The 13615-nt window shown below is 44.2% G+C and overlaps 1 protein-coding gene across 1 annotated transcript in view; it reads left to right on the top strand.

The window, feature by feature from the left end:
- The window catches only part of ccdc88ab (coiled-coil domain containing 88Ab), a gene marked incomplete at both ends in the record, with an annotated part of 59749 nt that extends 52798 nt beyond the window's left edge, over positions 1-6951 (top strand). Inside the window, 7 exons of the mRNA XM_079230158.1 lie at positions 205-282; positions 1903-2142; positions 2363-2416; positions 3546-3626; positions 4278-4367; positions 4870-5150; positions 6037-6951. Coding sequence (XP_079086284.1) covers positions 205-282; positions 1903-2142; positions 2363-2416; positions 3546-3626; positions 4278-4367; positions 4870-5150; positions 6037-6951 — 1739 coding nt within the window. The remainder of the gene's footprint in view (positions 1-204; positions 283-1902; positions 2143-2362; positions 2417-3545; positions 3627-4277; positions 4368-4869; positions 5151-6036) is intronic.
- Positions 6952-13615: the final 6664 nt, after the last annotated feature.

The following is a 13615-nucleotide window of genomic DNA, read 5'->3' as shown; positions in this document are numbered from 1 at the left end:
GCTCAACTCTCTCTCTCTCTGCATCCCGCCCCTGGTTCTCTTTGTGAAAGCATTAACCACATCCCTCTGTTCTGCCCTCCTTTTTTTTCTTTTTGTTTTCTTTCCTCCACCTCTCACCCGGGCTCGTTCTATCGCTCTCTCTCTCTCTCTCTCTCTCCCCCGGCTGTCTGTCTGTCTGTCTGTCTCTGGCTGCGCTCTCGACAGCTTTAAAAAGGTTGCCTTTCATGAGGAACAGATCCAAGGACAAAGACAAGGCCAAGGCCATCTACCGGCGCTCCATGTGTAAGACCTCCCCGTTAGCCGCCGCGCTAGCCTTCCTCCTCCGCCTGCTCTCCCTCTCGTCTCCTGCACGAGGAGAAACAAAAGAAGGAACGGTCACTGATTTCACGGCGGCTGCAGTGTGATGGGGCGAGACAGGGGACCGTATGGCCGCCTCGGGTTTCAGTCGCGGCTCGTAAACCTGCTCAGGCCGGCAGTCATTAACATTCCTCTTAATATTTTAGTTTAGGTTTTAGTACGTCACTGCGGTGATGTTATCTGATATCTTTTAGAGACGTCTGCACACAGTTGGTTAAAGATTCAAGTTTAAAAACGCGATACATGGCCACTGTACCCCCATGCCGCTGCATCCGGTGACCTCAGTGACTTGTCCTTCGTATTTGTGTCTCGTAACCCCCACCTCTCCGTCACCTCCTCCGCCCTGCGTCTGCCACCGCCACTCCCTCCTGTAGAGTGTCTGCTTTTACCAGTGTAGTGTCACTTTGTTCTCACTATTAGCAGATGAGTGAATAACACACACGTTACTTACTTTGTATTTAAGCAAAGATGCACAAACAAAATAGAATGTATTGGGGAGAAAAGAAAGCAATGGAAATAGTGCAAAAACTGAATTTCTGTAGATGTGTCCCTTGTTGTCTGGTGCAGTTTCATCTCTCTTGGTCCTGAGTGTCATCTACCGAAGCCTCATCTTTCAGTTTGGTCACTGTGGGAATCATTGTGCAACAGGCAACCTATCAGGCGGCTTTGTCATGTGCTCTGTGGTTTCATTTTGTTTCTGATACCGTATGACCGGCTGTTTGTGTGTGTGTGTGTTTTGTGTGCAAGGGTGAGAGACTGCGGGTTTGCCTTTCATGCGCCTGTGGTGTGTTTGCCGCCATCTTTGATTACAGCATGACAGCAACCGCCTGATCGCCTCAACTCACACACTCACCATGGAGGACCTGAAATGGAGCCTCTATTCTCTCTCTCTCTCTCTCTGTCTCTAGCTCTCTTTCTGGATCGCTCTCTATCTCTCCCTTTCTCTCTCCGTCTGTCTACATTAAAGATCTTATTCTGCTGACATGGACTTGTTCTGACTGCTGCTGCTCAGAGCATCTGTGCATGCCTTCATGCTTCTCCACCGTCGCATATGTAAACAAAGTGCATAAAGACAGTGGCCTCCTCAAATGATGCATCACCTTTTCAAAAAAATATCTAAAGGATGACTAAGCAGCTGCCATCTTTATGCACTTTGGGTGATCTTTTTGAATTTCTTTTAAATTCTGTATGCCAGCATATGCACTGATTTCCCAAAATGCGGGATTTTATTGTATTCTACAATTATTTAATTTTTGTACTAACTATTAAATAGACCTACTAATAATTTATGATTTTTTTCTTTTAAATATACTTTTGGAGTGGAAGCTACTTACTCTAGTAGCCTGTAGGAGGATCCCAGTAATCCAGATGAGGGCTTCTGATGAAATAGTTTCCTCTAATCAGTTTGGGATGTAAAATGGCTCGGGTTAAAGGGATACAGACGTCTATCACATTCAGTTAAAGTTAAGAGACGAGCATGAACTGAGGTGGACGGCTAATGTCCCTGTCATGGCCTAATCTCCGTCCCTCCGTTCGTCCATTCAGCCATGAATGACCTGCTGCAGACCATGGCGGTGGCGGGCGGTCCCACGGCTCAGTGGGCGAGCAGCATTGATAACCTAGACGGCGCCGAGGCCGGAGATGCCGACACGAGCGTGGGCAGCAGGCGCGGCGGCAGGCAGCGCATGAAGGAGCTCGCCTTCTCCACCAACGCCATCGACTGTGCCGCCCTCACCCTGCCCACCGCCGGCCACAGCAGGGCCAAGCTCCGGCTTCAGGTCAAAGGTCAGGATGCTGGTTTTATTTGTGTGTGAGGCAAGGGAGAAATGTACTCATTACATTTCAGGTATGAGAACGGATCTGCAGGTCTGTTTTTATACTTTTATTTTCCCCGTATTTAGTAGGCTGGACTCATTGGTGTGTAGATTCATATGTAGGTGGTGAAATCCTGCTCCATCAAAAGAGAGATGCTACAGCTGCTTTTCCCCCCTCTCTGTCTCAACAGATAATGCCTCCTGTGAAGATGTTGCCGCCTCCTTTGATGACCCCAAGAGTCAAGGTAAGACTTGACATTAGTCAAGAACAAGGATGGGTAAATGCAGCCCCTTAACAAGGAATGAGTAAAGACTGAAGAGCCCCAAAAAAAGCAGGTCATGTCACTGCTAATCTTTGGGCTGCCTTCCTGCACCTCGATTAAGCTCGATCTACAGTTGGGGAAGCAGTTTTAGTGGAGAGCGAGAGAGAGATCAGCCTCCATTGAAAGTAGGATTGACTTTAATTCAGGCTTTAGGACGTTATCCAGGGCAGTTAATCTGCGGCCAAGCAACTATTCATCAGTTCTGTGCCGCTCTAATGAATGACCCAGTTCCTAAACAGCCACCAAACTACTTGTACACAGTCGTAGCATTGGAGCTAACTCTTTAAATGTTTTTTCTCTCATTATATTATTATTATTAGTTTCAATGCATTTATACCTTTTTTAGTCTGCACTATGTTTATACCAGACTTAAAGGCTCAATATGTAGCATTTGAGGGATCTATTAGCAGAATTGCAATATACTATTCATAACTGTTTTCAGGAGTGTTTAATCACCTGAAACTAGGAATTGTTGTGTTTTTGTTAGCTTAGAATGAACTCTTCATATCGCCAAGGGGAGCGTGTTCAGCTGTGTTGCTCCGCCATGTTCCTACAGTAGCCTACAAAGGACAAACCAAATACTGGCTCAAAATGAGAGCCTTTTTTTTTTTTTGTTACTTAAAGGCCACCGAAGTTCTCCAACACACGTGTGTGAAACTGCAGAGTTTTTTCTGCGTGAGAAATACGATGTGTGGCGGGAGGGCGTGACTTAAGACCGAAATGCGTGACACTTGAGAGCCCTGGGTATATGTACCTCTCTAATGGCTCTAAACGCTCCCTCACACACCAGACATTACTTATAGTGCATCAGCCATTAGGTTTAAAGTCATTAATGGTTCAGATTCTTATTGATTTTTTTTTTTTTTTTTAAAGTTGCAATTTGTTTTGTTTGCTATCTTTTTGTTTTAAACCATAAATAGGTACTACACTTTTGCATTTTGGCAGCATTAGATGAGCACTGTGACACTGTGGTACCCTTTAAACGTGTAATGTGCCACGACCAGGGTGTGTTGAGTTGTGTGTGTGTGTGTGTGTGTGTGTGTGTTATCAGGCCTGCAGGTGTATAACAGGGCTCTGTGTCCTTCTCCTGTAGAGCTGAGCGTTATGTGCAGAGTACCCTGTGGCATCTGTTGTAAGTGACCACTACTCGTCACTGAATCCCACTCTGGGCCACAATGGGTTTCCTAGACATGACAAGAACCTCGACAATGATCTGTAATGGGATCGTTCATTTAAAATGCTAATTTGGTGTCACCCCCGCGTCCTGAAAACCAGTTTGAACTGATTTCACGGTGCTTGGTTTTCCAGCTGAAACTGTCCCCACAAACACGGTGAAGAGCAAGGTCACGATGTCACCCCTCCTTTTCTTTCCTTTCTTCCTTCCTTCTCAATTCCTCCTCCTCACTTTCACATAAAGCCGCCCATTTATTATTTCGACCACAAAATCTTGCACCCGCTGTTATTAAGTATTGTCTCCATCAGTTCCCTTTTTTCCACTGAGGTGGGCCGGTCCTTGGATTTAGGCGTGCCCTGTCCCCTCCGTCAGTAGTTCCTTTGTTTACCGACTGAACATATTGGTGCTGCATCCTGGCACCGAGCCACCCTTCCTGTCCCTCTGCCTGGCATGTGCCATCTGCCGCCCAGCAGGAGACGCTCTGCCGCACTGTCAGCGCACACCTACGTGTTACTCTTTGTTAGTGCATGTCTTTGTGGATTCATGTAAGTGTATATATTCTGACTATGTGTGTGTATGTGTGTGTGTTCCCTCTTGTCCCTTACCCAGCCTGCAGACCCACCAGTCTCCATAGAAACAGGAGCACCAGTAGTAATAGTAACAATAACTCCCACCTCACTTCTCCTCTGGAGGGCAAAGGTATGCTCCTCCTTCCCTCAACTCTCCACTCAACTAACCGTTCTCGCCCTCCTCCTTTGCTCCCTTTATCTTTTTCTTTCATGCCTTTACTCAAACCTACTTCAATGTGGAGTCGGTTTATCCTGATTTTAAAAGTTAAGGGTTACTTACACTGTTACTGCACCATGAATATATATTTAATATTCAATGTAGATTTTGATGTACTTACAACTGACAGCTTGTTGAAACTCCAACACACTGCTAAAATCTTCCTCTTTTCTCTAATTTTCAGCTTATCAGTGACGTCAGAAACTATAAAGGAAATCAGTTCACTCACATGGCAAAAACAAATAACAAAGCATTATCGTTATCCATTTGACATTTTGCTTGTAAATGACTACTGTCATATTGTGAAACTGTAGGCCGTGCAGGAGAAGAGTGATACTGATGCAGTTCCTAGTAGTGAATGAAAAAGGTCTCTAAACGTTCCCTGTGTTCTGATCAGCGACTGTCCCTCCCACAGGCGGGTTGAACGGCAGCCTCAGCCGGCCTCACAGCGAGAGCAGCGGGGAGTTCAGCCTGAGTCTGGACCAGGAGGTGTGGTCCAGCAGCGGCAGCAGCCCCGTCCAGCAGCCCAGCTCCTCGCGCTCCTCCCACCAGAGCCCCATGCTGCTGCGCAGGTCGCTCGACCCGTCCACGGCTGCAGGCAGCGCCGGCCCGACACAGGTCACCAAGACGGGGTCCCCAGCCAAGGAGGTGCTTTCCCTGCAGCAGTTCCTGGATGAGGGTATCGATCCTGCAGAGGTGAGGCCTCCGACTTGGTTATAGCGGATGTTTAAAAACATCCTGATGAAGCAGATTAAAGTCAAGTATTGTCCACTGCGGGACTAATAAAGGATTATCTTATTTTATTTTATCTTATCTTATCTTAGTTATGACCATGCTGGAGTTATTCAATCATGTGAGGGGTCAATTTAGAGCTGGAATTTTAGGTTATTTTCATTAACAATTAAGTACGAGTATGTTCTTGACAATGATTTTATCTGTAAAACATGATTTAAAACAATATATAAAAATAATTTTAATTTTATAATAATAATCTTCAACTTTCTTGTTTTGTCTGGCCAACAGTCCAAAACCCAAATACATTTGTTTTACTACCTCATTTGACAGAAGCGCAGCAAATCCTCAATTTGGAGAACCGGGAACCAGAAAATGTTTGGCAATTTTAGTAAAAAAAAAGAAATAACGGTCAATCATTTAAAAAGACTGCTGTCAAATGATAAAACATGCCATAATATGAAAGGATTGTATGGTATTTTACTGTAACTAGGGCTACATGTTATTGCACTGACATTCAAATGTTTTTTTCGGCAATCTAAATTGCAGAAATTAAGAAAAATTCAGTAATATTCACTCAAAAATGTTTAGGCTTTATGTATGTGACGGTAAATGCATCAATCCGGTCCACGTTGAGAGCAAAAAAAAGAGGCTAGATAAACAATTAATACAAGTTTTACAAAATCACAGGTTGTATAGATATGATTAGTGACGACATGGCAAAAAGCACAAAGCATGGGACACGAGGCGGACTCTGTACTTCGAGATGGTACTGATGCTGAACCGATATACTGTGCATCTCCACTGGGGGGCTGAACTTGACTCTGTTCCTTTGCTCCGCCTCCTGCAGTCTGGCAGTCAGGAGAACCTCACTGTCGACTCTCCTCGGCTCTCCACCTCCTCTGAGCACGTGCCGAAAGAACGGCCTTTGACGAAGAGCCGAGGCATATTGCGCTCGTCCAGTGGGAAAGCGGCGCCGGTCAGCTCCGACCGCCCACCGAGAGCCGCCGGACAACCGGGTCGCCCGACCCTGCGCAAGGCGGAGAGCACCCGCGTCAGAGGCTCCGTCCCGGTCCGCTCCAGCCTGTCGTCGCAGAGCAAAGCCACGTCGGTGTCGGGACGCCTGGACTTGGCTTCCTCCACGCTGCCGCGCGCCAGCAGCGTCATCTCCACGGCCGAGGGCAGCTCGCGCCGCACCAGCATCCACGACCTGCTCTCAAAGGACAGCCGGCAGCCGGTGTCCGTCGACACCTCTCTCCCTGTCGCCTCCGCCAAGGCTGGGGTTCGCTCCCAGCCGCCACCCAGTGAGTACCACCCCATCAGCACCAACCTAAAGGGACCCCTTACCGCCGCCGCCCCCCTGCCCAAGTCCCTCAGCTTACCTTGCCATAGCCTGGAGGACCCCGACCTCTCCACCCTCGAGTCTTTCCTCGGCCCTTCCTTCACTGTAGAGTCTGTGTTCATGGACTCCATCTTTAGCGAGTCGGTGGGCAAAAACCTCCCCTTCCTGTCTCTCAACCCCACCCTAGTCAGCAACATCAGTGGGCTTCCCGTTACAAATAAAACGCACCCTCCTCCCATCCCCAACCATAACTCCACCCCAAACCAGGACCCTCACAGCCAATCAAATGGCCAGATGCGATCCAGCCCCTCCAGTCTGAAAGAGTCTAACGAGGGCTGTGATCCAGGTTGTGTGAATGATTCGGACCAGTCCCTGAACCCAGAGGACAACCAGTCTCTGTGGTACGAGTACGGGTGTGTGTGAGTGGCGGGGAGGTTCTGGCTTCTAGTCTTTCTACCAAACTCCACGTAAAAATGAAAAGATGGATAAAGCCTCTGCATGTATTTATTGGAGCACTATCTCTGTGTGGTGTATTTGTTTTGGTCTTTTCTGTTTGCCATGGTGCCGATTGGTGACTCGATTATTTTATTTTTTATGTTTTCTTGTTCTTTTCTCTGAGGTGGGACTTTGACGAATGTTCTTTCATCCAACAGCCATATTATTGTTTCCTCATCAGATCTGTTTCACTGGCTAACACAATACTATTATCTGCATTTTAGGGGTCGTTCTATATATCACAGTCGAGGCTGAGCATTTCTGTTGATAGCTTGAATGTTAAGTGAGTGGGAATAATGGAGAGATTCAGGGAATTTGTCACCAAGATGCATTAAAAATAAGAAAATACCTAAAAATCTTAACGTCAGAAATAGTTGTCTCTGCTGGAGAGCAAAGCATTGTGGGACGTATCTCGTAGCAGCAATGTCTTCATGACAAACAAACCCAAAGTAAGATTTTTCAATGTGTCAGATAATAGATTAACTTTTCCACTTCCTGTTCATGATGTCTTGATGGTTTAAGGGTGACTGAGTGTCTTTTTCACTGCTTTTTTAACTCTGTTGCATCCTCCACTAAATTGCATGGCTTTGTTCAGTCCAACCTGAAACGCTCATTTTGATTGCTGTGATCAAAATGGTTTTCATGTTTATCTGCTTTTTTTTTGTTTTGTATTGATGTGGTGTATGGTTTGTTTCTGTACATTTGACACCTTTTTTCTGTATTTTGTTTTTCTATAATATTGATAATGGGATGGAGCGTTTGCTCTGCAGGTTTTGCTCCGGTGACAAAATGATGAAGCTTCATTCCTAAAATAATCTGAGGGAAGGTAGAGTTGGTTGACATTGAAGGTAAAGAAGGGTTGATGTGGGCGATTTATAATATTTTAGTTTTTTTGTCGGCCCTTGATTGAGTTATTGAAACAGGAAGTCAATCTAGTAAGAATAGTCTTCAGGTTGTTTTGTGAATGAAGCGAACATCATTCCTTTTGGTATCTGGAAACTTTTGTTCACTCGTCCCGACGCACCACAAATTAAGAATGGATGATATTTAATGATGTATTTTCGACTGGCAAGATTGTTGTAAGCATTAAGTTATAATCAAAGACGAGCACCGCTTTATGTGCCGATACTAGTAGAACCGTCTGCCTCTCGATCCGTATTTATTTCTGCTTTTTTTTCAAATTCCCTGTGCTTGCCGGTTTGAAGTTGCTTTAATGTATTTATCTACATGCAGGTATGAGGTAAATGTCTTGTCGCTGTCTCCAGATGTAACACAAACATTGCCTTTGTCCTACAGATGTGGAGGGCAGAAAGTCAAAAAGCAGGAGCGGGGAGCCGCAGCAAAGCTGCTAAACCCCGCCCCCCTACCCCCACCCTCGTCTGTCTGCTACCATGCTGCGAGCGCGTGGTGAGTGAGTGCTGTGCTCGCGCGGGAGGAAATAGGGTTTGGGATCCGGGGGTGGGGGGGTCTGGTCTTGTCTCCATGGGAACCTAAAACATGGTGTAACAGATGTCGTCCATCCTGCCATGCACTTGCTTCCCCTGCTTCTGTAAACTCAATCCTCCCCCCCACCCCCGTCACTGTCCTGTCCGTCGCTCCTCCGTCCCTGTGGTGCCAAACGCCTGCTCAGAGCCTGATGGGACCCGGGTCTGCATGGCATATGGGGCGTTTAGCCATGTTGCTCTCAGCGGATGAACCCTTGCCTGTTTGTGTCTCCCAACAAGAGGAGTACCTCGCCGTGTCCCTCCCTCCATGATGCTTCCCGTGTTGTCGCTGAAGGTCGTTCCCTACCGGTGAAACAAAAGTTGGCCCTTTTGCTGCTTGTTGTTGCTGCATGGCTTCAGTGTCACGCTGAAATCCTTCCCTCTTCTCGTTCCCTCTGACGATGCATGTAGATCCAGGCTGTCTCCTCTGGTATTTCACTGTCTGCTGATACAATTTCTGACTTTAAATCTTCTTTTTTCTCTTTTTTTTTCCTTCTGTGTTCTGTTGTTTCTTTCAACTCCTCCTCTTTACTTTCTAATCTGTCTCTTCTTCTACTCGTTCCACTCCTCTTTGCTTGCCCGGGACTCAGAGAGAAAGGTGGCCTTGGAGCTGTGTGTCTGAAGCCTAGTAGAATTAATCTGCTGCGACCGTCTACAGTGAGAAAAGATTGTATATCCCAGTTTCCTTTTTCTTCCCTTTTTCTTTTCTTCTTCTTTTGTTTTAAACCCCCAGGACACTTCAGTAGAGAAACGTGGCTTCCTTCTCTGTTTTTGTTTTTCTTCCTTGAATCAAGGAAACCGAAAAAATACTAGAAAATGTTGCTGTGACAGTTTTTTTGTTTTCTATAAAGACTCAAGCGGTGGCAGATCGCACTGCCACGCGTCCTCCAGTGTGACAGACGGCTAGATGTGCACTCGTCTCTACGGACTAAGATTAAGTGCCAATATTCACACGTCAGCCAAAAAGGGCAATCTCAAACCAGACCGATGACTTTTTTTGGGGGGGGATCTTGTGTGCAACTTTAAACTCAGCCGGACCTTCTTCTGCCCAACGCCATGATCATAAAAAGTATTTTTTGTGAATGGGCAGCATGGACGAGCAAAGGCGGCGTTCAGTCGGGCTCGCGCACAAAAAAACATTCTCTAAGCATGTCAGCACCAAACATTTCCGACTCGACCTGCTTTTTTCGAGCCGAAGAATCACAATCTGCATGGAGCAATCAATCAGCCCAATCGCCCCACTTCCTTTGTCCAATCAGAGAGGAGCACGGTCGTTCAGTGGGGATTTGCCAAATGGACTTGGACGTGAAGCCATGACAGCTGTGTGATTGGCGCCGGCTGCAAGCCAATCATGAGTGAAGGTTGTGTGATCTGAGAGGGACACTAATCATGGGAGTGTTCCAGGTCACCTATAGTTGGCAGTCAGCCACACACACACACACTGTTCATCTTAGCTTGTATCCTATATCATTGAAACCTCACTAAACCATCTCATTTGTCGCTTCCCACAATGCTCTGAAAAGGAACTTAACAGTAAAAGCACAGTGCAGTCTCAGTATCGTGTATCTACTTCCTGAGAAGGCCCTCGGTGTATAGGTGACCTGTGACCTACCCAGTACATGCAGATTTCTGTTGCTGTGTTGAACATGATGGTGATGATGAAACCCAGTGTTTTCCTCCTTTTCCACTTTTTACATAAATCCATTTGATGTAATTAAAATTCATCAAGACTACCACGTGGCTCCTGTGTTTTATTTGCACAACACCAACAGTCCTTGTGTTTTTATTATACTGCTAAAGAATTGAAATGGTGGAAGACGGCGGCACTATTTTCTTAGTTTTTTTCCATGTTGCACTAAAAAGAGACGTCCCCTTGGAGAGGAGCTTGTGGAAATGAAATGCAGACCGTCTCTTTTAAGTCTTATACATTTTTAGCTCTGAGGATAAAAAATGCAGTACAAACAAATATATTGGAGAGCACATTGTGTCAAACTGTTAGCTTTAGATGGTCCTGTATAGGTGTACCTGATAATGGACTATCATTTTAACAGCCCTGTTGTCAGATGCTGATTACAATGTATGGTCATTTCTGAGGCTGTTGAGGTATTATGGGTATTAAGGTGTTTTTCTGAACATTAATGTCAAAAGCCTTCATAGCACAACCAAAGAGGAAATTCTGCATAAACGCCACTTTAGATTAGAAGATACCAGTTGTTGATTTGTCTAACTTTTCAAATGCATTTTTGAAGATGTGTATCCCATAATGAGCATTGTTGGTGCGTTACAAAGGGATCTTTGGATGACCAGCATGAAGACATGAAGAGGAACGTTTACAGCGAACCAAAACTGTTTAAATGAATATCAGGCACCTGATTGTTGAAAGACAGACAAATTATGAAGATATACACCGTCAAAAAGAAAAAAGGTCCTCCTACTTTGCTGACATGCTCGCTGCATGTTTGAAGGGATGCTCCTTGCCTCGTAACGTTTAGGTTGATTTGTTTGGCCTTTGGCAACCCCTAGAGGTGACTGTTAGTACTGCAGGTATAACTAATATTAAAGTAGTATAGTAAATATTGGCCTGTGTGGATGGAAAATCCTCAGCATAAGATGGACAATCTTTAAAATAAAGACGTTTTCCCCCACTCACCCAACAAATGTACTTTCTCGATCAAGCTATGCCAAATGGTTTAAATCTATGTAATAACATTTTTCAAACCTCACAAATCACCAGTCTAAAGTATAGTCTTTATGTTCCATTTAAAAAGTTGTGAATAACTAAATTATACTTTGATAACTGCATCCACCACACAAGGACAACGTTAAGCTGCAAAAAGAGAGAAACAGACACCAGTATTGAAATGCTATATTTATTAAATACTTTCATTTCAAAGCTATGGAGAACAACCATCCAAACAAACACCTGATAGTTTTTAATGTATGTTTATTAACTGTATGATCATGCAAAAAAATCCAGCATCCAAATGAAACTCAGAGTATAGACACACGTAGTCCCTTTAGTATAAGGCTACAATGCAATAAACTTACTTACATACAAGCTAAGGCTTTTTCTAATCATTTATGCATTTCACTGCGAGATCACATCGCTTTGTTTCGGTATCTCGGACGGAGTCATTTCATAACCTTGAGGATGCAAGTAACATAGATTTCCATTTCTTTATCAAGAAAACAGTGAAAAATTACCAGAAAGTAGACATGCATATTTCCTCCATTTGTAGAACTGCATATATAGTGTCGATGTTTAAGATTGTGGTTTTTTAAATGATCCTTTTTCAACGATCTTTTCTTCCCCTCAGGTCAGTCGGGTTCTGTTTCCAGCTAATAAATATGAGACATTTGCCAAAGTATTTCAACTATGGAGTTACAAAAATGTATATGAAGCAAAACGACCTGGATCTGTGAATTATTGTTCTTCTGTGAATTACAGCCCAGAGTTGCTCCGTGTGAAGGGAAGCTGGTTTTTGGTCACGTTTTCTATTTACATCAGTGAGACTGAAAAGTCGATAGATACCCTGTCGTGTTAAATAGCAATCGATTACATCACAATGGATCTCATTGACACTCTGTAGTCCTCAAAGGCAGGCCACGTCATTTTATTTAATGAGCAAATGGAATATTCATTTTGACATTTAAAAGCCGCTGAAAGTATTCCACTGAAATATTAAACTCATCTATCAGAATTTGTGGTTTGAATTTCATGTAGAAAATTAAAAACTTTATTTGAAGGATTTGTTTCGGGTTCACAAATTTAGATTTGATAACTTAAGCTAGAATCAAGTTACTGCTATTGGATTGGTGAAATTCAGGTTAATGTGTTTTTTAGGTAACATTTTGACACGTGATCCAAGAAAGACACGTTTAGATGAGTGACTGTCAACTCTGCATACATTAATTTATAATTCATTGAATACAGTAAAATATTTAAATGTATATAAATCAGAACATTCTGCATTAATTACATTTTAAAATTAGACTCCAACACAACAGTGGTTCCAATCCTGGGATGAGTGAATCTGAGGTGATTAAAGGTTCCCTGTGGAGTGTTCTTGCCAACGATGTTTCTGCGTTGTGTATTTCTTTGAGGTCGAACAAACATGTTGAATTATTTACAACCCAAAAAAAACTGCCTTTGATGACACCGCTGACAATGAGTGTCTCACTGCATCAACTGCCTGTTCTTCAGTCAACATCTGTCAATGAATCCAATGTGATGGCAAGAAAAACATGTGTAATTAATAGGAGATTCCATTAAGTATCTCAGAAAGTCACAACAGAGCAAGACGGACCAACTGAAGCCTCTTTTTAATTCCATTGTTTACAGCTCAATTCTGTAAACTGATCGATTAAAAAAAAATTGCCAATTTCAAACTTGTTCCAACTGTCCAAATACTTCGGCAAACTGACAATGCAGCTGTTTGTTTGGAGATCACATGTCAAGTTTAACTGCACCTTACTTCTCCATTCAAACACCCGCATGAGGAAATACACAGAGAAAAGCATCTGGTCAGGTCGGAGGCATCGAAACACCGCTGGGCCCTACTTTGAGCCATAAAAAAAAACAAAAACACATCACGTATTTTCAGTAATGGTTTTACGACGCATGGTCATGGTGCAAAAAGTGTGCGGGGGCGACACAGTTTTCATGTCAGATATGTCACAGCACTCAGCGAGAAGCACAGCCGGTTGATACAGTAGGACGGGTCTCACGGATGAGTCACAATGTTTTTATTACTTTTTTTTTTTTAAATCTACTCGACTGTCCCAGTGTACGCACAAAGCCACGTAAGTGACGCGTTGAAGCACGAGTCGCTTCAGAGCAGCGTAGCACAAACTCTCACACTCACAAAGCTTCTACGACAGTGAGAACAAAAACAGTGCTGTGAAGTTCCACCATTGACACCAAGATATGTTTTGTCCTCTTTAAAGGGAGAATCTCATGTGCTTGTGTGATGTGAGTTTTAATATCATTAGCCACAGGCGTGGAAGAAGTGGTTTTGTCTCAAGATTTCAGCATTCAATGTGTGTGTGTGGATCAGTGTGTGAGAGGGGGAATCGGGGCAGTAAAAAGGTTGTGGCAGTCTCCCCCT

This window comes from Taurulus bubalis (genome assembly GCF_910589615.1).
Source record: "Taurulus bubalis genome assembly, chromosome: 14".
Lineage (NCBI taxonomy): Eukaryota > Metazoa > Chordata > Actinopteri > Perciformes > Cottidae > Taurulus > Taurulus bubalis.
Note: the sequence above shows the minus strand (reverse complement) of the source record. Positions and strands in the feature narration are given on the sequence as shown.